Source organism: Papaver somniferum, unplaced genomic scaffold (genome assembly GCF_003573695.1).
Source record: "Papaver somniferum cultivar HN1 unplaced genomic scaffold, ASM357369v1 unplaced-scaffold_115, whole genome shotgun sequence".
Classification (NCBI taxonomy): Eukaryota; Viridiplantae; Streptophyta; class Magnoliopsida; order Ranunculales; family Papaveraceae; genus Papaver; species Papaver somniferum.
Window position 1 is genome coordinate 492,752 of NW_020620492.1, and position 26,176 is coordinate 518,927.

Sequence of the window (26,176 nt, forward strand, 5' to 3'; positions counted from 1 at the left end):
CTTGTCTCCCCGTCAAAAACCTAGCGGCGTCGGCGGTGGTAGTCAGTGACTGTGAAGATGGCGGTGGTAGTGTTCTGGATGGTGGTAGATCTAATGAGTTGTAGCCTCTGGGGGAGTAGAAATTACCAATCTCTTCAGTTCTTCACGATCAGATTGGAAGTTTCTACAAGCCGACTAAGACTGAAATTAGTAAATCAGAGAATAATCATGTTGTTAATGGCTTAGCAGCTAAGAGGTATAATTCTTTGTTGATTTGCTTAAAATTAGTGTAAAGGCTTCTTTAATCTGGTCGACAGGATTTTTTTCAGTACCTGATTGACTCGTTCCCTTGAAGCAATACTAATTTGTTGCTATAGATAATCTGTTTATAATCTCGTTTGCTCAATTGTTGCATTTTGAGAGAAGATTTATAGCATAAAAGACTGTAAATCTGGATCTTTCTGTGTATTTGATTTAATGCAATTGTTTGATTGAAATGCCGATGATGATCAAACATAGACCTGTAATGATAGCGGAGATGACCGCAAAAATCATAACATCTAAGGGGCTGAGGCATATGGTTTTTATGATTGTTTTGATAATTTGTTGTATATTATTGGCTTCATTTTGTTCTGTTAACATTGTTTCCCTGGTGCTTCTTGTTATGTTGCATTTGGGACCTTGGGTAACTACATTTTTGTATGTTTATTTTTATAAATATTTCACATGTCAGACTTCAGAGTTTTGAAAACAAGATCTACGAAAAGGCTTTTCATTATTCCGAGCAGACTCTAGTCAATTAGATAACTTTATTGTTGGTACAATGAAATTTATGAATCTCTTCTGGTTGGTTCAGAAATTTGATTGCTGATATTCTGTGATTTTGTTGGTGCAACTATGTTTCCAGATTCATGAGGTTTGCCAAACAGCTAGATGTTGAACAATTGCAATTCTATTGACCAAACAGAATTTGTGCCTTTTCTGAATTTAGTTTTTAGTTGATTGTTTGTGATGATAAATCTAAGGCTTGTTTCTCAAGAACATTCGCAGTTGCCGACTAAGAGCTTTCGCCTTTCGCCGGGCTTGAGAGCTAATGCTGCTTTTCCTTCCTTGGATGTCTGAAACATGTTGACAAACTTTTCGTTGTGTTTTCTTAAATATCTATTACCTTCTTTTTGTTGCAATTGAACTTCAAATCCAGCTTTATCACAGTCAGACGTACTGTTATTCAGAGGTGCGCCCTTTCTTGATTTTGTTGTTTGATTTGATTTTTATATCCAGTGCACATGTATTAAAGATCCAGTTAAAAGGGCTGATGATGATAAATTTCATATCTTAGCGGATTTCAGTGAGAACTTATCAATGATCTGAATGTTACACACACCGAAGCCTAAATCTTGTTGTATGGATCTACTTTCGGATAACTTATTTGTTGTTTGTGCCCTATTCCTGTCATATGTTTCTTTTGATCAAGGAGTTTTCACAAATTTCTAACATGTCTCTAATTTATACTCTCCCGAAACTGCTTCCTCACATGGGACTTCCTTTATGGTTGGTCCCATGGCTTTCATGTGGGACCTATCATTCCCCAAAAGGTTAACTATTGAGGTTTCAAATTGGCAGTCCTTTTATAGTGGTCCCATGGCTTTCTTGCAGTTTGATCTACTTTTTCTGATAAATTGAAAGATATACTGTAGTTTGTTTTCGTGTAATCTTTTCTTTAAATTTTTTTGTTTGTTGTTGATTGTTAGTGTTGATGAATTCTTTTCTCAAAAAGAGTCAAATGTTACTTTATTTCTTCCTTGGATGTCTGAAACATTTTGACAAACTTTTCCTTGTGATTCTTTCCCTTGTATATTCTTTTGTGACGTGCCTTGTTTTATTCAGCTTTATAATAATCTGGTATGATTCTCTTTTGAGCGTTGAGGATGGTATGTTCTTACTTTATTTTGTTGTATTGACTTGATCTTTATACCGAATGCAAATGTGTTGATAGGGCTAATAATGATAAATTGCATACCATAGTGGATCTCAGTTAGATGTTATTAATGACTTGAATAATACACAGTAGCCTAAATCTGGTCTTATGGATTTATTTTCAGATCTTTTTCCTGTTCTTGCCTAAGCCGTTGGTGTTCTCTGTATGCTTAAGATTAGGGTCTTTCTCAAAATTAAGTATTTGTTTGTGTATCTTTTGATTAAGTGGCTTTTAGAAATTCTTAACTGACCCCCACTGAAACTCCCCCAAAACAACTCTCTCTTTAGATACTCTTTTTGGGGGTCTCATGGCTTTCGTATGGGACCCACTATTCCCCGAAAGGATAATGAATAGCCTATTTGGGAACAATGCGTCTCAGATGAAAGCCATATGACCCATCAGAAAAACATCTCATGTGAGGGGGGGGGGGGGGGGGGGGGGGGGGGGGGGGGGTTTAAAGTAGTTGAAATTGGCGTTTTAAGAATTTATAATTCAATTAAAGGGAGATAGTTAGATTTGGATGCGATAACGAGTTGAAGCACATGGGAGTGTGTATAGTGCAGTGGGAAAGACCTAAAAATCTTTGCCATGAGCCTTTAACCAAAATGACTTCTCCCTCCACTGAGCTTCAACTATCTCTATAGAATTTCTTCGCTTTCATTTTAATTAGTTCATCTATCTATCATCTGCGCAATCCCTCTTTCCTTAAGGTGTAGATCTTGTTTCTCATCAAGACCAACTTGATTAGGTTTTCTTAGGGAATAAACACCTTATGGAAAGAGTTAAATATATAACTGATTTATGTGTATTTGATATTTGCTGTATGTGGGCTTCATTTGTTCTGTGAACATTGTTGTAGCTAGGTTATTCTATTCTAGTGTCATATTGTTATACTGAAGTGAAAAAAATTGTTGCCATGTTATCCTGTGCTGCTTGCTACAAGAATGTTGCATTTGGACATCGCGTAACTTCTCGGTGTGCTGTATCGTCTTGTGTCTGAACTTTTTCATATGTTATTAGGATTTAAATTGGTCTTGCATGGGTGGTACAATCTATGTGTAGACATTTCATTACTCTGAGTAGACACAAATCTTCTAAATAATTACATGTCTAATACTGATTTTTTCAAAATCTGACTGGAAAGACGAAACAAGAGTTTGCAGAACAGGTGAATGATATTTGTTAGAATTTGAGTCTGATTTATTGAGGAGACCATTATCTTTAGACCATTATCTTTTGAGATTTAGCTTCTTTCTGGTGTTATTCTTTTGTTGTGCTTCCAAGTTTTTTGAGGAGACTGATAGGATGGATGGAAGCGATGATCCTTTCCCCAGCTGATCGACTAAGATTATAATGTGCATTTTGTTTAAATATCTTTTTCAACAGAAGAGGTTTTCCGAGCTTAGTATTCTGCTCCATCTTTCCAGTGCTTCAAAGGCCTTGCAGACTCGCAGTTTAATCTTTTCCTTTGAAGATCATCCTTTTCTTCAGTTCAAACTAGGATTTGGATCTGTACTCAAGAGGATGATCATATCTTACATTTTTATTGAGCTATTTCATCATTGGCTTAACTAACAGGTAAAATCCTTTCTTGATTTTCTTGAACTTATTGTTTAGGCTTCTTTAATCTGGGCTACAGGATTTTTTCTCAGTACCTGATTGACTCGTTCCCTTGAAGCAATAATAATTTGTTGCTATTGATAATCTGTTTCTAATCTCGTTGCTCAATTGTTGCATTCTGAGAGAAAAACATTTATAGCATAAAAGACTGTAGATCTTTCTGTTTCTTTGATTTTATGAAATTGTTTGATTGAAATGCCGATGATGATTAAACATAGACCTGTAATGATAGCGGAGATGACCGCAAAATTATAACATCTAAGGGGCTGAGGCATGTGGTTTTAGACTTTTGTTCTTTGAACATTGTTGTTGTAGCTATGTTAATTCAATTCTAGTGGCATAGTTTTTGGTGAAGCAATAAAAATTGTTGCCCTCGCTTTCCGGTGCTTCTTGTTATGTTGCATTTGGACGTTGGGTAACTACATTTCCGTATGTTTTTTTTTTAATAAAAGTCTTTATGATTACTTCACATGTCAGACTTCAGAGGTTTTGGAAACAAGATATATGAGAAGACATTTCATTATTCTGAGCAGATATATTTTTAGTTGTCTCCAGTGTGCCTAAAAATTATCATTAGTTTTAGAAGACACTGTGTCCATGTCGTTGTAACACAGGGAATTTGTTTATGATTTCTTTGATAAAGTTGTTTTGGTAATTCTTGACTCTCCGCCAACTCAAACATCCCCAAAACTGCCCTCTTCCTTTAGATACTGTTTTTGGTGGGTCTCATGGCTTTCGTGTGAGATTCACCATTTCCAAAAAAGGGTATGAACAACCCTTTTTGAGAATGATGGGTCTCACACGAAAATCATGGGTCCCACCAGAAAAGCATCTCTCGTGAGAGGGCTCTTTCGTAGTTGTTGAAACTGGCGCTGTTTAGAATTTTGGATAATGGGTTTTCAGAATTTCTTGACTTACTGCCACTTAAATTCCCCCAAACTGGCCCTCATGTTAGACGCTTTTCTCAGATTGCCAATTTGGCCTTGAGAGAGGATGGCAGATGTGGAGTTTGTGGTGTCAGTGGAGGTGTTTCATAATTAGTTGGTATTTGCTTTAGATAGGCTTATTTTATTCTGTGAATGTTGTTGTAGCTAGGTTTTTCAGTTTTAGTGGCATATTTTTATGGTGAAGCAATAAAAGATGTTGCCCTCGCTATCCGGTGCTTCTTGTTATGTTGCACTTGGATGTTGGGTAACTACATTTTCCTGTGTTTATTTGTAAGTCGTGCAAGGATGATTTCTGAATATTTCACATATCAGACTTCAGAGGTTATGGAAACAAGATCTATGAGAAGGCATTTCATATTCTGAGCAGAGACTGAGCAGAGACATACATGTTTTTTGTTGTCTCCAATGTGTCTAAAATTTTGTTATATGTTTTAGAAGATTATCTTTTTTCTATTTTGCTTATTTCCCGTGTCACTGCCTTATGCCTCTTGTTTTTTGAGGAGAATGATAAGATGGAGGTGATGATCCTTTCCCTAGCTGATCGACTAGGATTATAATGTGCTGTTTTGTTTAAATCTCTTTTTCAACAGAAGTGGTTTTCCAAGCCAGTACTCTGATCCATCTTTCTATTTTTCTCTTTAGAAAACTTTTGTTTCTTTGTATCAATATTTTTTTGTTTTTGTTTATGGCCCTCATGTTTGCACATATGGCCTACAGAATGGTTGGAATTTCCTGCAGTTTGATCTACATTTTCTGATAAGTTGAAAGATATAATTATTTTTCTGTATAATCTTTTCTAAATCCATTCAGTTTGATGTTGATTGTGCATTGATAAATCTAATGCTTGTTTGCTCAAGAGCATTCGCAGTTGCCATTTAAGGGCGCTTTCGCGTTTTGCTAGGTTGAGAGCCAACGTTGCTTTATATCTTGGATTTCTGATACATTTTGACAAACTTCCCTTGTGATTCTTTCCCTTGTAGATTCTGGAATGGCGTGCTTTCTTTTTATTCTAATTGATCTGCAAATCCAGCAGTATCATAATCTGGTATGCTACTTTTTTGAGTATTAATGGTGCGTTCTTACTTTATTTTGTTGTTTTCACTTGATCCTTATATTGAATGCACATGCGTTGATAGGGCTTATGATGATAAGTTTTGTACCTTGTTGGAATTCAGATCTGAATAGTACACACACCTAAATCTGGTCTTATGGATCTATTTTCAGAACTCTTTTGTTGTCTTGCCTAAATCATTGGTGCTCTCCACATGCTTACGAATATTTTTTCTCAAAATTAGGGATTTGTTTACTTATCTCTTGATTTGGTGGTTTTTAGAAATTCTTAACCGACACCCAACTCAAACTCCCCCGAAACAACCGTCTTACTTTGGATACTTTTTTTTTGGGGCGTCTCATGGCTTTCGTTTGGGATCCATCATTCCCCAAAAAGATTAATGAAGAACCTATGTTGGGAATGGTGGGTCTCACATGAAAGCCAATGGACCCACCATAAAAGCATCTTGTGTGAGGCAGCGGTTTTGGTTTGGAGTAGTTGATATTGGGAGATGCTACACCTCCCGTGTTTTTATCCCGCGTTTCATCCCGCGTTTTTATCCCGCGTTTCATCCCGATAAGGGATCTGATGGTTGAAAAGCGGCTCTTAACATTTGTATTAGAAAAAGGAAAAGGTGGGTCCCCCTCACATGTGTCTTGCGGGATTTGCATCAGGTTTTTGCGTCGGTCAATCTATCATTTTCGGTTGAAATTGGCGTTTTAATAATTTTTATTCAATTATAGTGAAAAGTGAGTTAAGCTAGATTTTGAGTTGAAGCACACGAGAGTGCGTGTAGGGCAGTGGGAAAGACCTGAAAATCTTTGCCGTGAGCCTTTAACCAAGACCTCTCCTTCCACTGAGCTTCAACTATGCAATTCATTCTCTTTCATTTTTAAGTTTTTGACGATATCTAAACTTAAAATTTAGATATTGTTGTCTTATGCCTCAGTAAGCTTTGTGTTTAAATTTTTGTATTACTTGGGTTTGACTATTTTCAACTTGGTTATGCCGGTAATATGATAAATATAAGAATTTTCCTTTAGCGGTAGCCAAATTGTTCTTAGAATACAGTAATAAACACCTTAAGGATTAGGCTTAGTCTAGTGGAGACTCAAGATTCAACATTTGGCGTCTGACGGTATATCATTTGGCCTTTTTGACTTGAATCTTGAATTCCCATAAGTCTTGGATGTTGAATTTTGCTGAAGTGGAGGGGCTATGAATGTTGAATCTTGGGTCTCCACTAGACTAAGCTTAAGGAAAGAGAGGATCCGCATGTTAAATATTTTAGATTCATGTGTGTTTGATATTTGCTGTCTGTTGGCTTCATTTGTTGTGTGAACATATTTGTAGTTAGGCTATTCTATTCTTGTTGCATATTTTTATGGTGAAATGATAGAAATTGTTGGCCTCGTTATACAGTGCTGCTTGCTATGTTGCTTTTGGAGGTTTGGCAACATATCGGCGTGATGTATCTTATTTTGTGTCTAAACTGTTAGGAACTTAGGATTGAATTTGATCTTATATGTTTGATGCGGGAGCACTTCACATGTCAAACTTCAGAGGTTTTAGGGAAACATGACGTGTAAGTAGAATTTCATTACTCTGAGCAGACATAAATCTAGTAGATAAATTAAATACATGTCTAATACTTGTTAGTTTATTTGATTTGTTCAAAATCTGTCTGCAAAGAGGAAACAAGAGTTTGCGGAACAGGTGAAAGATATATGTTAGAATTTGAGTCTGATAAGTGTTTTTGCAAGTATCAGCACAACCATCCATATGTTATGTTGTTGTGATGCTGCTAGACCAAAAATGCGAGCAACGCGTGATCAAATTTTTTATTGTTCAGTAATATTCTACAGTTTTGCTGTTCATAGTTGACTCAAAATTTAGTGTAAGATTGAATGCGGGTGATGACTACACAGAGACCTGTAATGATTACAGAAATGACCACACAATTTGTACTAAGGGGTTGAGGCATATTTAGTTTTCTCCACAGTACTTCAAATTTTATCATTTTCTTTAGAAGATTATCTTTTGAGATTTAGCTTCTTTATGGTGTCACTCTTTTAAGTCGTGCTTCTTGTTTTTTGAGGAGACTGATAGGATGGATGGAAGTGATGGTCGTTCCCCAGCTGATTGACTAAGATTATAATTTGCGTTTTGTTTACACCTGCTAGCGTAGGGGGTTATTTTTCTCCTTCTCAACAGATGAGGTTTTCCAAGCCAGTACTCTGATTGATCTTTCCATTCTTCATTTTAGAAAATAGCTCCCTGGCCTTCATATGGCCTATGTGATAGTTGCAGACTCGCAGTTTAATCTTTCTTTTTTTATGGTAGTTGAAAGAAGTAGTTTTTCTTGTAATCTTTTAGTTTGTTCAAAATTCAGTAAGCTATTGATGATTTATGATGATAAATCTCAGGCTTGTTTCTCAAGAACATTCGCAGTTGCTGAAACATTTTGCCTTTCGCCGGATAGCTAGTGCTGCTTTAATCCTTCCTTGGATGTCTGAAACATTTTGTTAACTTTTTTTCTTTGTAATTCTTTTGCTTGTTTGTGTATATTTTTTTGATCTGGATCAGCATTATCATATTCCGTCATAATGCTTTCTAGAGTATTGGTTTTTACTTTTATATTTTCGAATGCATAAGTATCAATTAATCAGATTAAAAGGGATAATGCTGGTATCAATGATTTGAATGTTGCGCACACTGAGGTTCCACATGGATTTGCGAAGTTCCAGATAGATTTGCAAATTTAATTAATCATAAGATTTTCAATTGGCTCATTTTCAGTCTTACTTTGTAGTCTTTGTTATTTTTATAGTTTAACGATTCCATTCACACCATGGTGTTATTATTTCTTTGCATTTTCATTCCTTTGTACTTTTTCTTTGTTTGGTAGATTATTCATAATTTTGATCTACCAAATGGCCTCTGGTATATGTTGTGTTTGACCTTGAAGCAATTTTCACCTGCAAGTAGCATTAGTTGTCTTTTAAGAAGGTTGTGTACTTGTTGTGTTTAAATTCTTGATTGAACAGTGTGGTGTTGCAGGGAGGAATTGGAAGATGAAGACTGATTAATCTGATCTGAAACAGTGACCTAAAGAGACTATGTTGTGCAGCTTTATAGAAGTAAGATTTGTAAAACGGATGATTGTCAGCAACTACTGTAAGTTCCATCTCCATCGACTTTGCGGTTTAACCTAATGGTATGGGGGCGCATATGGATAGAGATGTATCTAGCATTAGGTTTTAAAATTTGAGTTTCTAAATCAAGCTATAACTAGAGCTACTTAGTTTGTTTTCCCGGAGGGAGTGAAGTCCCCAAGGAAAGAGAGTGGTAAAATATGTTTTCGTGTAAAGCTGCCCTTTTTGTTGAACTTACATGTGAATTGTGTAACTTGTGTTGGTACTTGGAAAACTCACTTAGAATTTAGTACTATCTCCGTGTCAGGCTGGTTTCATATACAAATTACACATGAAACAAGCCTATATTTTTTTTTTTTTTGAAACCGAGGGAGTAGTTAGAAGAATTTATGAACTTCTTTAATACCTACAGGATTATTGTAGTGATTGAACAGAATTGAAAAATAACTTTATCTGAAATGGTGCAATAGAACTTTGCCAAGTTATGACTATACAAAACCTGGCAGAAATTCTGTAAATCTTGATATTCCTTGATCTTTGTTGGTGTTTATTCGCCCAAATGTGCTGATTTTCTTGATTTTTGCTGTGTGCATGTTCTTGGTCTTTTACCTGAGTACCTACCCATTGATCGAGTTAAGTGGCACTAGACTCCTCTCAACATAAGCTTCTATGTTCCATTTGTGTCTCGGAATGTGCTGAATCTCGGTAACTTCACATTTTTGACTCACCGGATCATATAAAACTAAACAACAATTCTTTTCGCATCCATTGGTTGTTACGAATAAAACTTCACCTTTCTCGAACTCCCTAAGCAATTTCACGCAGAGAATAGGTTCTTCAACTTCTGGGAGCTGGGCAACAAACAATTTAGTCCACGATTCTATCACGCTGTTATCCTTCATCACCCATACTTCAATATTAAAACCATGACATTGCATTATGCAAAGGCACCCTCCTAAAACACCAATCGTCATGAGATGAGAATTCCTATTCAATATTTCGTCTACCTGAATCCACATAACGATTTTCCATGTACATTTAATAGTATGTAAACAATGATATCATCTGGGAGGTTTGGGATGATCCTTTTTTCATCACTTCCTTTTCTTTGTTGTGGCATCTTCATTCTTCAAAACTGTGATGAGACACACGTAAAAATAGATTGAAGTATTGAGTTTATACTTTGTTTTATGGTTAGTGTATTTCCAAAACGAACTTCTTTCCGTAGTCCATGAATTTCCAAAGTATAAACTCAATATCATCACAGCTTAACTGATCTTCATCCACCATGAGAACTAATTCCGGTTCCTTGTTCCAAAGTATAAACAAAATAAAATTACTTTTTTGGGAGGAAATGCTAATTAGCAATCTTGGCAGGGGAGAAAACGCAAAATAACCCTTAATAAATCTTCGAGAACTAATTCCGTAAGAAATCTCAACCATGAATTTCCAGAAAAATAAAATTACTTTTTATTTTTCTTTTAATAATTCTTCATCTACCATGAGATTTAAATCAAACAGCTTAACTGACCTTCTCAATTGAACCCAATCGCAGTTCGGATTGAATCTGAGAGACGATGATGTTCGTATGTTATGGGTGGAGAAAGTTGATGAAGAAAAAAAGGAAATTTCAGATTGAGAATTAGTTAAGGTTTTTGGTTGTCGAAATTGAAGATTAATGGAATTGATGGCTAACTAAAAGTTCGAGAGGGGGATTCAGATGGGTCTGTTGAGTTGCAGAAGATATGGGTTTTGTTTTGATTTGAAATTGAACAACAAAGAAAGGGACTCACTGCTGAAGTTGATTGTTGTTGTTGTTGCTGTAATGGAGGAGTCTGTGGTGATTGATGGATGTGAAATTAAGAACGGGTTTTGTTTAGAGGGAATGGATCTGGCGCTTGTGTTTTCTATGGGTTTGATTTTGAAATTAAGGAAATAGATGACCCTGTTGCCGTCAGTTTGATGAAGGAAATGGTGATGAATGGTATAGTGTATGATTCGAATTATGAAGAACTGGTGTTGTTTTTGAGGAATGTTGTGTTTGGGTTGATTCGATCTCAGATGAATAATGGTGAGCTGTCGCTACAAGTCTGAGATTATTTTAGGTGGTTTACTACGAAAAAAGTTTATTTTTTCCACGCGTGCAGAGGTACTGACTCATCTAACCAAGCAATGGATGGAAAACTTAACAATGAAAGGAAACACTAATTTCAATATTTTTGGGAAGGAAACGTTAATTAGCGATTTTGGCAGGAAAGGAAACGCAAAATAGCCCTTAATAAATCTTCATCCACCATGAGAACTAATTCCGTAGAAATCTCAACCATGAATTTCCAAAAATAAAATTACTTTTTATTTTTCTTTTAATAATACTTCATCTACCATGAGATTTAATTCTATAAGAAATTTAATCATTATTGGGTACGTAGTGGTCAAGAAGTTATGTTTGCATTGCCTATGTTTAGGTAGAAGGTAGCGTCCTATTCTTTTTCCTCTTTAGGAGCCTTTTTTTGGGCTTCCTGTATTTTCATGTGCATATCAAAGGAAACGGATGAAGATGATCTGATTTTCCTCTTTCTGAAAGACGGAAATTGTAATGTTCAAGAAAATTTCCGCAATGTTATAAGCTCTAGCATTTTCAGATTTTCCTATATGATTACATAATGCATTCTTGAATGGTCAAACTATTGCTTCCTTCTTTCTCTCCCTGTCTTCAATCTTAAACAATTAATTGCGATTCAATGATCCGGTTGGAGCATGTTGAATCGGCCAACTAATGTTGTATATATGCAGAAATGAATTATTCCGGAAGCGACGATGATTATCTCCATCTTGGAAGTAAGTGAATGATGTCTCCATTTTTTGTATTATTATCAAGCATTTGTATGTGTTCAAATTTTTCCATGGAATAAGTGTTTGCTGTTTCGTTTCGTTTCATCCTTGGTTGATGAGATCATAGAGGAGGCTTTCTAATATTTGAAAGTGCCATATATTCTCTGATAATGGTCCACAAGTCTTCTTTTAAGCTGCATGCATGTCCCATATCTGGCGATGGCCGTATTCATGTCCTTGGCCATTATTACCCTCTTGTCAAAAAGAAAACAAACTCCCTATTTATGGATTGCCCTTATTTTTGTGTATCAGATTTGTTAAAGTTGTTGTGAAACAAGAATTTGTACAAGAAAAAGAGAGAGAGCTCATTCATGGGAGAAATTAAAGAAGTACAACCCCAAACCAGATGCAAGTTATACTCGACCACTTTGATTGCTATGGCTCATCACTCTCTATCTAGAAATAACATGTTTAAACTGTGATTATCATATTTCCATAACTTGTGCATGTGTATTTCTTATCCACGTACAGGTGATCAAGAATCAAAAGAAGTATCAAAAAACACGACGAAACTTGGTTTTGCTTCCAAAAATGAAGCACCGCCGAATAACGACTAAAACTGGTGGTTCAGAGTGTCAATGTACGCGTTTTTTGATGTAGCTGGTCAGACAGTGGCTACTATTTTGGGAAGGTTATACTATCAAAAGGGAGGGAATAGTAAATGGATGGGTTCCTTTGTACAATCTGCTGGATATCCAGTTCTCTTTATCCCCCTAATTGTCCTCAAGCTATACTCGCCGAAGCCAACCAGTTTCACCACTGCAACCAACAAAAATTCCCCATCCGTATTTACACTTGGACTAATTTACCTCTCACTTGGGCTACTCATGGCAGGAATCCAAATTTTGTACTCCTACGGAATGGTATCTCTCCCGGTGTCTACGTACGCGTTAGTATGTGGAACTCAACTAGTTTTCACAGCTGTTTTCTCCTTCTTTATCAATTCACAAAAACTAACTCCTTTCGTAATCAATACCGTGGTTCTTCTCACCAAGGCCGTGGCACTTCTAGCCATCAATACCGACGCTCCAGTCTCAGCAACAATCTCTAAAGATGTTTATATTATCGGATTCTTTTGCACACTTGCTGCCTCAGCTGGAACCGCTTTGTTTCTCTCACTAACACAACTCTCCTTCCAGAAAGTGATAAAAAGAGAAACCCTTGATGCCGTACTGGAAATGACAATATATGCTTCACTCTTTGCTACTTTTGCTTGTTTAGTCGGAATTTTCCCCAGTGGAGAATGGAAGGGACTGAAGAAAGAGATGAGCGAATATGGAGATGGTCCGGTTTCTTACGTGATGACTTTGGTGGGGGTTGCAGTGTTTTGGCAGGTATTTTCTGTTGGTGTATTTGGGTTGATATTTGAAGCATCTCCACTCTTTTGCAATGTCATCAATACAGTAGGTTTACCTGTTGTTCCAATTATTGGCGTTATATTTTTTCATGACAAATTCAACGGGGTAAAGCTTGTGTCGTTGTTGTTATCCTGTTGGGGTTTCGTTTGGTATATCTATCAACATTATATTGATCACCAACGAAACAAAAACAGGTGATGATTAAAATGAAGAGAAAGTTCCTAAGAGTTGTTTAATGACAACTGCAAGATGAAACTTAGCTTATATAAAGACAATTCTCTTTATTGATGTTTAGAAAATCTCTCAAAACTAAACACAAGTTCTAATCTTGCTCATATGATCAACCACAACTTTGGTGATCATATATATATATAGAACTATGAATTTCTTTTCCTAGTCCTATTACCTTATTACATGTCTTTCCTTTTCTTAGAACTAGATGACTTCTAATTCCCTTAGGATTACATCAATTGCCTTTTCTTATCCTAACCAACTTGTTAGAGATTATCTTAAGCTTAATGTTGAAGTTTATCCAACATTCTCCCCCTTAAGCTTCAACTGTGCTTGTGAAAAATCTTTTGCACGTATGATGGTGCTCTCGTCTCCCATGGCTCGGTGTAGACAAGCACTGATACCAATTAATGGCTACTGCAAGATGAAACTTAGCTTATATAAAGACAACTCTCTTTATTGATGTTTAGAAAATCTCTCAAAACTAAACACAAGCTCTAATCTTGCTCATATGATCAACCACAACTTTGGTGATCATATATATATAGAACTATGAATTCCTTTTCCTAGTCCTATCATCTTATTATATGTCTTTCCTTTTCTTAGAATTAGATGACTTCTAATTCCCTTAGGATTACATCAATTGCCTTTTCTTATCCTAACCAACTTGTTAGAGATTATATTAGGCTTAATATTGAAGTTTATCCAACATTGTTGCACCTGGAATTAAAGTACGCCTAGAGTAAGCTGCGAGTTTGTCTATTCTCTATTTTTTGTTTATTTTTGGCGGTTCATGTAGAACCATTGTTTAATGGGTTTTGTTATAGATTGTGGATTTTTCAAGATAAAGTACTTTTTTTTTATAGATTGTAAGCTATCCGTGAAGCTGATCATTTCAATGTTTTGGAGTTAGTCCACTTAAATATGTGAAAAAAATGGGCAATGAGCCCATTTTTGTGAATTTTTCGAGATAATATATTTCCACATATTGTAAGCTGCCTAACGAGTCCTCATTCGCCCAACTATAATGTATAATGAATTAGATATGATCAAGAATGTGATTTTGACGATTTTTGTAGGATTTGATAGCCATGAAAATCATGAAAAATGAGCTTAATATTTTTGTGGAGTTTTCGGAGGTTAATTGTAAGTTATCCAACGATCCGTCGTTATCTAGTTCTCACTTGAAATGAAGATGATATGACATGAGATCTCGACGATTTTTGTAGATTAGTCGAGATAATAATGTCTTGCCATCAGTTAATGGTTCTGACTCGAAATGAGGAAGACCTGGGAAATACCACCACCGCTGGCCAACAATAAACGAGCCTGTTTTTTCTTTGGGATTTTTCAAGATTACCTATATCCATAGTAACAACTCGATCAAGGAGTCACCATCTGTCTACTTCTGACCTAAGATGAAGAAAACATGACCAAAAAAAAGTGATTTTGACAATTTTCGTGCGAACTTTTTACCCAATAGCAATTCTCGAGCTGAAAAAACGCATGAAATATATATACATGCACCCGCATGTAAGTTGAGTATATAAACATACAAATCTCCATGTAATTTGTGGTAGTTACAAACAAGAAAGAGAAAGTTACCAAAGTTTAAATTCATTTTTAATACTTGAGACACATCAGTTGAATGATTATATCTTCTTTCCTAGTTAACGGAATTATGAAAATGACATCAAATTATGGACAATCCACTTGAAAATATCCAACAGGACAGATATTTTTCATCACGAAATTCCGTTGAGTGCTGCTCTAGATAAGCTGCAAGTTAAAAGGTACACTTCGACTGTAAGTTTCCAAGCCATCAGACAAAACTAATTGTCATTACTGTCCATGCAATCAAGAGGGAGAACGAGATTTTAATGAGATGACTATATAAACACGCCTAGTCACTAATTAGAGAGTCCAAAAGATTTTGTTCACAGGTCAAAGCTACAAACTAGAGACCGCATTCATGGGACATTTGTGGTAATCAGTTCACTTCCCCGCAAATAACTCCAGTCCCTGCATTAATCAAATGCATCCCTACATTTTATCAATACCGTAGTTTGTTTTTTCTCTTTTGCAAATCAACTTCTTTTTCCTTTGGCTTTCCTTTTATCTGATTCAACCCGCAAGAAAAAGCAGCCGTTATAAAGTGATATGAGTCTAGGTCGCACAGGGACTCAGGAGCCAGGTCTTAGTTGCACTACTGGTGATTGATCATTGCTGCGAAAATGATGATAAAATATTAAATTATTTGGGGGTAGAAAAAGCAGGATGGCTTTGGATAAAAATTTTGAGTGTCAGAATACAATTGTAGGACTATTTGAGAAAGGTTCTTTTCCAGTTATATCGTTGCAGCTCGCCTGTGCAATTTTACTCACCGGAACCTTCAACATCCTTCTTGGCCAATTAAATCAAACTAGATATATTTCATCAGTCCTTGTAAGGTTTCCTTGTTCCTATCGATCATTTATTTTATTTTCACGTTATAAACGATGATCATCTAATGCTAGAATTTTGTGTGTTGTAATATTGTTTCAGGCTGGTGTTGCGGTAGGGCCATCATTGCTTGGAGGTACAGAAACATTTAAATGGATGATCACAAAATCAGGAGGAACCTCATTAGTAGAACTTGTTTCATCCATTGGGTTGATGTTCTTCTCATTCCTCGTCGGAGTGAAAACAGACATGGATATGGTTCTGAAAGCAAGAAAAAAAACTTTTGTTATAGGCTTTTGTACTTTCACCATCCCTTTAATCTTTAATGCAGCTGTTTGTTTTTTCATCATGAACCATATTTCTATGGACCAAGATTTGTACGATTCCCTCAAATTCATTACACTGATACTATCTTGCTCTTCCTTCTACGATACCGCTTGTGTAGTTGGTGACTTGAACCTCCTCAACTCAGAGATTGGTCGTCTAGCTCTGGCTATTTCGATAATCACCGGGTTGTGCAGTTGGTTATTCACGTTTGCACTCGAAACATTGCACGAAGCCACTACATTGAAGGCAGTAATGGTGATATTTTCTTGGATGAGTAAAGGTTTCATTGTCATGTTCGTCCTGCTCATTATACGTCCAATGATATCGTGGATGAACAAAAATACTCCAGAAGGCAAAACATTAAAGGAGGAGTATGTTGGGTTGATCCTTCTTGCTGTCTTGGGAACTGCATTATATAGCGAGGCCATTGGGCAACACGCCATGTTTGGACCGCTTATGATTGGACTTCTGGTACCTGTTGGGACACCGGTAGGAATTGCTGTTCAAAAAAAGTTCGACTGCTTCGTTTCTTACGTGCTCTTGCCAGCATTTTTTGTTGTAGTAGGTTATCCAGTACATGCATTCCAAGTCAGAATGAAGGACTTTGCGATTGTGGAGTTAATATTGTTCCTTGCTTTATTTGCGAGACTTACTGCAGTAGTATTGGCTTCCTTCTATTGCCAAATGCGAATTCAGGATTCCTTCTCACTCGGTCTCATCTTAAATTGTGGTGGGATATATCATCTTATGTATTTAACTTCACTTTATGCAGAAAAGGTATACTTAGGTAGTTCATACTCGAACTCATGCGATGTAGGGATGGGTTAGCCATGCAAGAATAACACTCTCATTTTTGAACTTTTGATCGGTGCAGGTGCTCAATCAAGAAACTTATACCATCATGCTCTTCACAATTGCTTCAATAACAATGATAACCACACCAATAGTGAAAAAATTATATGATCCTTCAAGGAAATATTCTGGCTATAAGAGACAAGGTATCCAATATTCTACTATCAAGGGAGAGCTCCGGATACTTGCCTGTGTCTATGAACAAGACAGTGTCCCCACCATCCTCAACTTCCTTGAAGCCACTAATCCAACGAAAGATGGTACTGTATGTATATATGTATTGCACCTCATTGAGCTGGTAGGCCGTGCAGCTTCCCTCCTGGTTGAACATAAAAGGTATAAGAAGAAAACATATACACATTCGCGTAGTCGTAACACGTCAGAAAAAATTATCAGCGCCTTCAACCATTTTGAACAACTGAATCAATGTTTCATCATTGGAGAATGTTTCACTGCAGTATCACCGTTTGCAAGCATGCACACCGATGTAGCTCAAATAGCAATCGACAAGAGGGCAAATATGATCATCATACCCTTTCTTGAGTTAGCCCAACACCCCATTCGAGCAGCCAACCGAAGTATTTTGGGTAAAGCACCATGCTCAGTCGGGATACTATTTGACCACATAAACGGGTCGAAACCTGTTATGGATGTTCTTGCAAGATGCCATAATGTTGCTATGATTTTTATAGGAGGACCTGACGATCAAGAGGCACTTGCATATAGTATGAAAATAGCAGATACACCTGACTTATATCTCACAGTTTTTAGATTCACGCATTCAAACTCGAAATACGGCAGTAAAAAAAGAAAAAAAGACGATGAAGTACTTATAAATGAATTGTTTGGCATGATCATGACAAGCGGAAATATTATGTATAAAGAGGAAGAAATAACAGATTGTGCAGATACTGCATTTAAAATTAAATCCATGGAAGACACTTATGACTTCATAATAGTAGGTAGACGACATGACAATAATTCACCAATCTTGTCTGGACTCGACGAATGGTGTGTGTACAAAGAGCTTGGAGTTATTGGAGATCTTCTAGCTACATCTAATTCTCATGGAGAATTTTCAATTTTGGTAATGCAACAATAGGTCCTGAAGTAGAATTCTTTTTTTTTTTTTTTGCGTTGGAAATGGTTAGCAGGGACACTCGAACGACTTACCTCGAGAATGAGAGAGTCCGACACCTGGGCAATTGTAAAGCAGAATCTTAGACGAAACAAATATACCGTTAAATAACATCATTTTGTTTTTTTGGAAATTGATTTTCAAATCTAACATTATGTGTAGATACCAAATACCATACTATGACATGTGGCGCCAAATGAAGGCCGAAGTAGTATAACATCCCCAGGATAGTCAATATAGTATCTTAACTTAGTTTCCTTAATTTGTAAATAAAGGATATTTTTGTAAATTCATTTCTACTCTCTAATACTTAAAAAAATATCTAAAAGAGAGAGAAAGAGATCAGACTTTATTTTCTCTAACTTCATCTTCTTTCATAAACTAGATCTAGAGCTCCAAAACTCATTAATGGAGTCTTATGAAACCCCAATTTATAGTGAAAAACCATGGATGTAGATCCTATTATGGATCGAACCATGTAAAATCTTGTGTCTCCTTTTCATTTTAGCAATTAATCTTTTATGTGTGGTTGAAAAATGTTTAGATTTTGGAAGGAAGTAGAAATGAAAGTTTGGATGTAGCTATGGATTTTCCGTAGTTACATTTTGACGCTAAAAATAGGGACTTAAAGGATTTATCCTAGCTCAACCTCATTGGCTCAAGAAGATTTGATGGTGGTATTTAATTTCATAAGTATGCAAACAATGATTAAATTCATTGTGATACTTCGTCGAACTTTTGAGAAGTCATTACTTAATCAAGAAGATTGAACAACAGTATAAATACTATGGCGTCATAGTTCATCTTGCAATCTAGAGGAAGAACAGTCGGCGAGAAGTGGTGTACACAAGCAGCAAGTCTTGAGTTCAATTCCTCCTTCGTGCATCATTTTTCGCATGTTTTCCTTCAACTGCCAAGGGTGAAGGCGAATAAGAGTTGGGTGTCGCTCGTTTCTTTCACGAATAGAAGTTGGCACAGATGGCTAAGGGTTTGTATTGCGAGATGCAGAACACGGGTTCGTGTCTCACCTCGGGAAGGGTTTTTGCTTCGTGGATACATTTGCTTCGTTATAGCTGTCAATTTCTAACCCGGCCCGCGGGTTGGACCTAGCTTGGCTTGTTTTAACCCGGTTCGGCTTGGCTTGTTGTCTAAACAAGCCGGGTTAGGGTTGTCATATCTAGCCCTAGTAAAAACAAGCCGGGTTAGGGTCAACCCGCGGGTTACCCGTCAAATTCATGTGAGTTACTAATTTAAGAATTTTAAGTTACTAATTTAAGAATATTAGGGTGTTGTGCTAGAAATCAAAGTTCATATTTCCTAAGATGATTTAATACAATCCAAATTTCATTTGATTTAGGATTACGGAGTAGTGATCCCTCTGCCCACTAAATTTTTTATACATTTAAGTGATTTTAGTTTCAACCACCCCATTTAACAAGCCAACCCGCAACCCGTTAGAGCCAACCCGTCTAGGGCTAGGGTTGGGGTTTTTGGCTTGTACATGAATAGTACTAGGGTTAGGGCTGACCCTAACCCGTCCATGGCTTGTCAAGCTAGGGCCGGGTTGACCCTAGCTTGCCCGTTTGACAGCTCTATGCTTCGTTGACAGATTGCTTCGTGAACACATTTACTTCGTAGGATTAAAGCCACTTCAGGGAATCAAAGCTACTTCGGGGATTAAAGCTACTTCGCGGAGCCAAAGCCAACGAAGAAGGAAATACCAAAGCCAACGATGAATGAAGGCCAAAGCCAATGCCAACAAAGAAGGAAGGCCAAAGTCAACGAGGTAAGGCAATCAAAGGTTCACTTCGTCAACCCAGCGCCCCAACCATCTCGTGATTACTGCATATAACGAGTAAACAGGAAGTAAAGGAAAACGTACTACGTTAGTAACAAGAATATGATGGAAGGGAAGCGAAATCAATCAGTTCACAAAACGAGAGATAGGGAAAATGGAAAGAGGAGATTGAAATGGAAAGAAGACAGACCATTGCGTAAAAGGAGGTATGAATTTCTACACTTTACTTGCAGCAGGGAAGGAAGTACAACCAATCCAGCAATGGAAAGAAAATGGAGGAAGAGTTGCTTCGTGCAGAAACTCCAAGGAAGGAATAAAGTCGAAGTTTCACATTTACATCGCCAGTGACGAGCTAAATGAACCGATAGAAAGGAAGAAAAGTTATAGCCGAGAGCCTACGATGAGCAGTGGAGAACGCCATAATTCCAAAGGTCCAAAGGCAACTGATTGCAAGCCTTAACCAGCTAGCCAGTAAAAGAAGCATGTAATATTGCAAACGATGGAGCAATCATAATTAGAAGGGCATTAATGGACGACGTAAAGGCGGAAGGGATGAAAAGCGTAGAACTCAACGACCGAAGCTATGTCGTGAGGGGCATCAACACTCATCTTAAGGATGATTGAAATGGAGAATCGACGACATAAAGGAGTCATGCAATTCACCTTGTCCGCACAACCAATCCAGAACCGGTAAAGTAAAGCAGCTTGTGAACTAAAGCAAATCACGACTTACGGAGGGAATTTATGAATATTCTAAGGGGAGGAAAAACGGAAAGAGGAGAAACGTCCATTACGGGAGGAAGGCACAACGAGAATCAGTGGCAGGGCAGCGGTAATAACGAGAATAAGTTTAGATAAAGATCACTGAGACTATCGTAAAAGAGAAATCAACTCACCAAGATATGAGAAAGAATGTCGATAAGGACGACGTAATCAACTCACGAAGAGATGGGAGAGAATGTCGATGAAGACGACGGAATCAACTAAAAATAACGATCCGTGCAAACAAAGAAAGATGAGGTAGTAATTATACTTCGTCTAATAACTCCGTTATGACCCGAAGAAGACAAGGAAGAGGAAAAGGAAGGATGCGACGAAGTGGAGGAAAGGATGATGCAGTACAAAGAAGAAATGCGCAACACTATCGATGTGGAGGAAAGGATGATTGCAGTACCAAAGAGGAAACACGCAAAGCCGTCGATGTGATAAATTATCGACGAAGAGATAAATCAACTCCAACCCAGGGAACATACTAACTCATACTCAAAGGAGTATCTCACTTGGATACTATACGAACTACGATGCTACGAGGATCCAATTCGGATATATACAAGCTCAAGGATAAATCCGCAAAAACAACGAAGGAAAAGACAAGTACGATAAGAAGTAATTCGAGTCCAGCAAAGCAAAGTGAGTGAGAGATAGAGAATGAAAGAGCACGAGTGACACGAACTGAACTTGGACGTCGCTTATACGCGGATGACATCTCATGTACCAGCAGCGAACTCCCATCGTAGCGAGATAATCTTTTGCTCAATAAAGCACAACAACAACATAAAACTACAAGCGTGAATGATATGCAAAGATTAAGAGAAGAAAGCTACGAGTCAATAAGAGCAAATCAAAGGGCAAAAATAAGGCACATATAAACAAAGAGAAATATTATGACGAAGTAAAACGGTTTCCAGGGAAACTTAAACCCTTCTCTTAGGAAGGCTGGGAATCCACGGCGTGCACCCTAGTTCACACGAAAGTATAAGAGGCAAATCCTAACGCACGTCGTGAACAACTCTCAGAGAAATAAGCTAGGGCAATGATAAGACCTATCCTCCGAGGGTCCTCCTTTTGGTTATGGACTTCGGTAAAGGGTGCAGAAATATGACCAGGGCGCCGACGTATTCGGTTGAGCTGCGGGTTCCTGGGACGTCTGGAACGTTACCGGCCATGTCCGTATGGCAAGTCCTGGATACGATGCTCTCGGTCCCAAAGAAACCCCACCTAGGGTGTGACTTCGTAACCAATAACCATATCGGTGAAAGGGATAAGAAGTCACGAAAACAACTGACTGTCGTAATAACTGGATGTGAGGAGACCAACATGCATGTTAGGGATACCCTCCTTGAAGGGGAAATCAGGGGGAACATAAAGGGACGACACCCTCTAGATTAGGGAGCTGCGTGACAAAAAAAGACGGCAATATCATGGGGCTATTATTCATGGGAATAACTAGGCCTGTCTTATTGTTGCGAAGTAAGACCTCGATATAGAATGTTAAGGAGAGGTTGATGGATTGTTATTCTCCAGAATAACGAGCGCCTGAGACTTCGTCGAATTAAGACCCTTAATGACAGGGTGGGGCGCAATAAGACCTTAATTAGGAGGCGCAATAAGACCTCGTATATCCACATACAAGTAGAAGATGAGGGCACGTTAAGTCCTATTCAACAGGATGGTAAGACCCAATAAATACAAGTAGAAGACAACAAAACCTAACCCGTAACAATTTACAACCACAAAATATGTACAAGAGGCAAGAGAAAGAAAACAAACAAAAAAAAAGAAAAGAAAGAAATAAAATGAAAGTGAAGAAATATGATTATCAAGTAATACACTTGGAGGCAATGAAATGATGCAATGCAAGATCTAAAGTTGAATGAAGTCGTGGATGGAGCGAACTTGGAGCAAAAGAGAAATCGATGAGGCAAAGAAAATGGGCATGCAAGGAACAATAAAACAACGCGAAGGGTGAAGGGTGAAGGCGAATAAGAGTTCAATTCCTCCTTCGTGCATCATTTTTCGCATGTTTTCCTTCAACTGCCAAGGGTGAAGGCGAATAAGAGTTGGGTGTCGCTCGTTTCTTTCACGAATAGAAGTTGGCACAGATGGCTAAGGGTTTGTATTGCGAGATGCAGAACACGGGTTCGTGTCTCACCTCGGGAAGGGTTTTTGCTTCGTGGATACATTTGCTTCGTTATAGCTGTCAATTTCTAACCCGGCCCGCGGGTTGGACCTAGCTTGGCTTGTTTTAACCCGGTTCGGCTTGGCTTGTTGTCTAAACAAGCCGGGTTAGGGTTGTCATATCTAGCCCTAGTAAAAACAAGCCGGGTTAGGGTCAACCCGCGGGTTACCCGTCAAATTCATGTGAGTTACTAATTTAAGAATTTTAAGTTACTAATTTAAGAATATTAGGGTGTTGTGCTAGAAATCAAAGTTCATATTTCCTAAGATGATTTAATACAATCCAAATTTCATTTGATTTAGGATTACGGAGTAGTGATCCCTCTGCCCACTAAAGAGAAATCGATGAGGCAAAGAAAATGGGCATGCAAGGAACAATAAAACAACGCGAATCAAGAATAAAACAACGCAAAGATCAATGGATGAACGAAGAACCAAAACCATGAAACGAGGAACGAAAAACGACACGAGGCGAGACGATACCTTCAGGACTTAACGAACGTAAGGAGTTAAGCAAAACAAGAACATAGACAAGAAAGGAGCATCATATGGCTTTTCCTTCAGATAGCTTAAGTTCCTTCATCTACCAAAGAAAAAAGAGGCACACATATACGGAAAATGCATGTGAATCAAAGGTCGTTAAGCCACAACGAGGAAAGATGAGAACTAAGAAGATGAAGCGTGGAAAAAAAATCATCAAAACGAACTTACACGATTGAATCTCGTTAACAATGAACGGATTGAGGGAGTATCATGAGGAATACATAGTCTTGGAGAAAAAGCATAGGCAAGTTAGCAAGGAAATTTTCGGCTCTTACCAAGAATGGTACACGTTGTGGAAGACGACTTAAAATACGAGAAAGGGGAGCCGTCGAACGTAATATCTATGAAGTTGGTAGATGTGTCAAGTAGAGATCAAGAATGGACTGATCATAATCTTAAGCGTGAGAAGAGAAAGACGAACGAAATCCCTAACGATGGTAAGAATGAGTAAGCGGTTGGAGCCCCGGAGAGAAGAAACGAAAGAAAAGACATCAACAATAGATGAAGAATGAGAAACTGTAGGACGACGAAGAAACAAGATGAGCATAGAAGATGAATCCATGAAGGAACTTGTCTGAATCATGAAAGCCGGGGCTATCACGGAAGGGATGGATCGAGAAGAGGTGGAGGAGGATATTGTTTATGAGGACATGCATCGAAGGAACCAAGTAAGACACCCCGTCGAAAGAAAAGGCAAGTAAGGTACCAATTGGAAAATCAAGATGGAACGGCAAAACGAGGCGACCAGATGACACAACAAGAGCACGAACGCTGCAACGAAGTGGAGTTTGGAAACTCGCAAGAAGGAGATGCAAACTCAGCAATGATAACAGATTCGTCCTGAAAAAGGATCCTGTATTGAGGGTAAGGCCCTATGAAGATCACGAAGTAGAAGACGGACGAGGAATGCAAAAGAGAAGGCTGCTATAAAGGTATGACCGAGAGAGATCTAAGAATGCTACTAGCGGAGGAGAGATATGAAAATCATAGGCTAAGATACGAAGAAGGAGGAAGGCGCGAGGATGAAAGCAAACGCAATGAGCGAGAAAGAAGCATTGACGAAGCAAGAAGAGGGATTGTAGATCAGAAAATCTGACATGAGCTACGAAGATTGAGGGTGCAGATGGGAAACTCACAAAGGCAAGATAAGTTGCAATGGATGGAGAAGGAGGGCATGTCAACCACTCTGACTCATGAAGGGTTGGAAACAACACCAAAAGGAAAGCCAAAGCGGACTGACCAAAAGCAGGAAGGGTAACTATGAAGAGATCGAAAGCTGCGAGGTGATAAAGCCGGAGGTCACCAGATGCAGAGTATAAAGCCAACGAAGCAGGGATTGAACATGATAGCATCGAGTCAACATTGAGTGGAACAACAGGCAATGCCTCAGCAAGGTAAAAGGAAATAGAACTGACGGGGCCGCTAGAGATGATGAATAAATATGCAAGAAGTAGACCATGAAAACCCGAGATTGCATCATTATTTTCTCTAAAGCAAAGGGATAATGTTAACGAAGACATCTCGCTCATGACATACTTCGTCAATTTTAGCTCATTACGTGTAACATGACACCTCGCTACTTCTCGCCAATATGAAGAATCAACAATCAAGCATAAAAGGGCAAAATCGAAGTGAAGAAATGAATGATCCCAACAACAACTCATGATCGACAACAACAAGATCAAGGAATGGTGCTTCTGTACCACAACGAAGCTTCGGAACTTCGAAAAAGAATAAGAGGCAAGTATATACTTTTCAAGTTTTTATTCTTTCGCTCGTTCCTTCAACATCAAAGATCAAAGATGTCCACTCCAGCACCACACGTATCGCTCCAAGAAATACACCAAAACGGATTTTTCCTTAAGGATTGCTCTTCAAGCCATACTCAAGGAAAAAAAGGGAAAAATGTAGATACCAAATACCATACTCGACATGTGGCGCCAAATGAAGGCCGAAGTAGTATAACATCCCTAGGATAGTCAACATAGTATCTTAACTTAGTTTCCTTAATTTGTAAGTAAAAGACATTTTTGTAAATTCATTTGTACTCTCTAGTACTTAAGAGAATATCTAAGAGAGAGAAAGGGATCAGACTTTATTTTCTCTAACTTTATCTTCTTCTCAAAACCTAGATCTAGAGCTCCAAAACTCATTAATGGAGTCTTATGTAAACTCCAATTTATAGTGAAGAACCATGGATGTGGATCCCATTATGGATCGAGCCATGTAAAATCTTGTGTCCCTTTTTCATTTTAGCCATTTATCTTTTATGTGTGGTTGAAATATGTTTAGATTTTGGAAGGAAGTAGAAATGAAATTTTGGGTGTAGCTATGGATTTTCCATAGTTACATTATGCTCTTGCAAATTAAAAGCATTTCACATGATAAGATTCTCATAAAACATCAATAAAACAGAACTGGGGATGGTGGGGATGCACGTGCAAGATTTTGCATCTCTGAGGCGGTGGATTTCCGCTACTTCAGTACTTATAGAAGTTCAAAGGTTGGTTGTATTTCTTATTGATCCTTTGATGATGAACGATCAACGACATCTAGGATAGGAGCTTTGAAGTTTCCGAGATCATCAGTGGATTATTGAGCATTCTTGGCTTGCTCTTCCTAGCATTGCTCGGTCATAGGCTTGATAAAATTGAGTAACTCTGGTGATCATACCTCCTTGATTCTTATCAAGGACTTGCGTCTGCATCAGATCGACTATGGTAGGATGAGCTCGATTGGAGGTGAGTTGATAGCATAAGCATTGATTTTAGTGTTGGTGAAGGGGGTATCACCTGCATTTCTGATGTTTCCTTCGTTGTTGTTGACAAAAGGATTGTTACATGGAATATCAATATTGGAGAAAGGAGTAGTGGCATTAGGAGTGCCACGCTGTTGGTATTGATATTA

At 37.8% G+C, this 26,176-nt stretch overlaps 2 protein-coding genes, 1 long non-coding RNA gene and 13 other non-coding genes across 20 annotated transcripts; all 16 read left to right on the plus strand.

Moving 5' to 3' along the window:
- The first annotated feature begins 14 nt into the window (after positions 1-14).
- On the plus strand, positions 15-9,025 carry LOC113329011. 3 transcript variants are annotated; one of them, XR_003349696.1, is made up of 4 exons: positions 15-235; positions 3,344-3,535; positions 5,505-5,569; positions 8,623-9,025. It is a non-coding gene; the product is annotated as an uncharacterized LOC113329011 (long non-coding RNA). The 3 variants fall into 3 exon arrangements; XR_003349697.1 differs by having other exon boundaries at positions 8,636-9,025; XR_003349698.1 differs by lacking the exon at positions 3,344-3,535.
- LOC113329302 lies at positions 475-557 on the plus strand. The gene has a single exon (XR_003349815.1). It is a non-coding gene; the product is annotated as a small nucleolar RNA SNORD25 (small nucleolar RNA).
- LOC113329323 lies at positions 673-770 on the plus strand. The gene has a single exon (XR_003349831.1). It is a non-coding gene; the product is annotated as a small nucleolar RNA R64/Z200 family (small nucleolar RNA).
- LOC113329307 lies at positions 983-1,105 on the plus strand. Its single transcript, XR_003349819.1, has one exon. It is a non-coding gene; the product is annotated as a small nucleolar RNA SNORD14 (small nucleolar RNA).
- Positions 1,289-1,371, plus strand: LOC113329327. Its single transcript, XR_003349834.1, has one exon. It is a non-coding gene; the product is annotated as a small nucleolar RNA R11/Z151 (small nucleolar RNA).
- On the plus strand, positions 2,477-2,587 carry LOC113329330. Its single transcript, XR_003349836.1, has one exon. It is a non-coding gene; the product is annotated as a small nucleolar RNA Z152/R70/R12 (small nucleolar RNA).
- Positions 3,267-3,376, plus strand: LOC113329313. Its single transcript, XR_003349824.1, has one exon. It is a non-coding gene; the product is annotated as a small nucleolar RNA Z103 (small nucleolar RNA).
- Positions 3,772-3,853, plus strand: LOC113329303. The gene has a single exon (XR_003349816.1). It is a non-coding gene; the product is annotated as a small nucleolar RNA SNORD25 (small nucleolar RNA).
- Positions 3,868-4,004, plus strand: LOC113329292. Its single transcript, XR_003349808.1, has one exon. It is a non-coding gene; the product is annotated as a small nucleolar RNA snoR136 (small nucleolar RNA).
- Positions 4,015-4,113, plus strand: LOC113329322. The gene has a single exon (XR_003349830.1). It is a non-coding gene; the product is annotated as a small nucleolar RNA R64/Z200 family (small nucleolar RNA).
- On the plus strand, positions 4,639-4,780 carry LOC113329293. The gene has a single exon (XR_003349809.1). It is a non-coding gene; the product is annotated as a small nucleolar RNA snoR136 (small nucleolar RNA).
- Positions 4,800-4,894, plus strand: LOC113329321. The gene has a single exon (XR_003349829.1). It is a non-coding gene; the product is annotated as a small nucleolar RNA R64/Z200 family (small nucleolar RNA).
- LOC113329312 lies at positions 5,037-5,146 on the plus strand. The gene has a single exon (XR_003349823.1). It is a non-coding gene; the product is annotated as a small nucleolar RNA Z103 (small nucleolar RNA).
- LOC113329332 lies at positions 6,331-6,440 on the plus strand. The gene has a single exon (XR_003349838.1). It is a non-coding gene; the product is annotated as a small nucleolar RNA Z152/R70/R12 (small nucleolar RNA).
- A 2,028-nt stretch (positions 9,026-11,053) lies between the features above and the next one.
- LOC113329272 (probable purine permease 10) lies at positions 11,054-13,317 on the plus strand. 3 transcript variants are annotated; one of them, XM_026576232.1, is made up of 3 exons: positions 11,054-11,568; positions 11,875-11,970; positions 12,094-13,317. In XM_026576232.1, the coding sequence occupies exon 3, from the start codon at positions 12,201-12,203 to the stop codon at positions 13,176-13,178; it is 978 nt and encodes a 325-aa protein (XP_026432017.1). In that variant the 5' UTR covers positions 11,054-11,568; positions 11,875-11,970; positions 12,094-12,200; the 3' UTR covers positions 13,179-13,317. The 3 variants fall into 3 exon arrangements, with proteins under 3 accessions (XP_026432017.1, XP_026432019.1, XP_026432018.1); XM_026576234.1 differs by having other exon boundaries at positions 11,875-11,951; XM_026576233.1 differs by lacking the exon at positions 11,875-11,970.
- Positions 13,318-15,347: 2,030 nt separating this feature from the next.
- On the plus strand, positions 15,348-18,086 carry LOC113329253 (cation/H(+) antiporter 15-like). The gene is made up of 3 exons (XM_026576213.1): positions 15,348-15,656; positions 15,756-16,757; positions 16,855-18,086. Exons 1-3 carry the CDS (start codon positions 15,489-15,491, stop codon positions 17,932-17,934), a joined length of 2,250 nt encoding a protein of 749 aa, XP_026431998.1. The 5' UTR covers positions 15,348-15,488; the 3' UTR covers positions 17,935-18,086.
- Positions 18,087-26,176: the final 8,090 nt, after the last annotated feature.

Excerpts from the sequence above, each read along its gene's own strand:
- LOC113329272 (XM_026576232.1), top strand. The coding sequence starts at position 12,201 with ATGTACGCGTTTTTTGATGTAGCTGGTCAGACAGTGGCTACTATTTTG.
- LOC113329253 (XM_026576213.1), top strand. The coding sequence starts at position 15,489 with ATGGCTTTGGATAAAAATTTTGAGTGTCAGAATACAATTGTAGGACTA. Across the intron at positions 15,657-15,755 it reads GATATATTTCATCAGTCCTT|GCTGGTGTTGCGGTAGGGCC; the intron begins GTAAGGTTTCCT and ends ATATTGTTTCAG. Across the intron at positions 16,758-16,854 it reads CTTCACTTTATGCAGAAAAG|GTGCTCAATCAAGAAACTTA; the intron begins GTATACTTAGGT and ends TGATCGGTGCAG.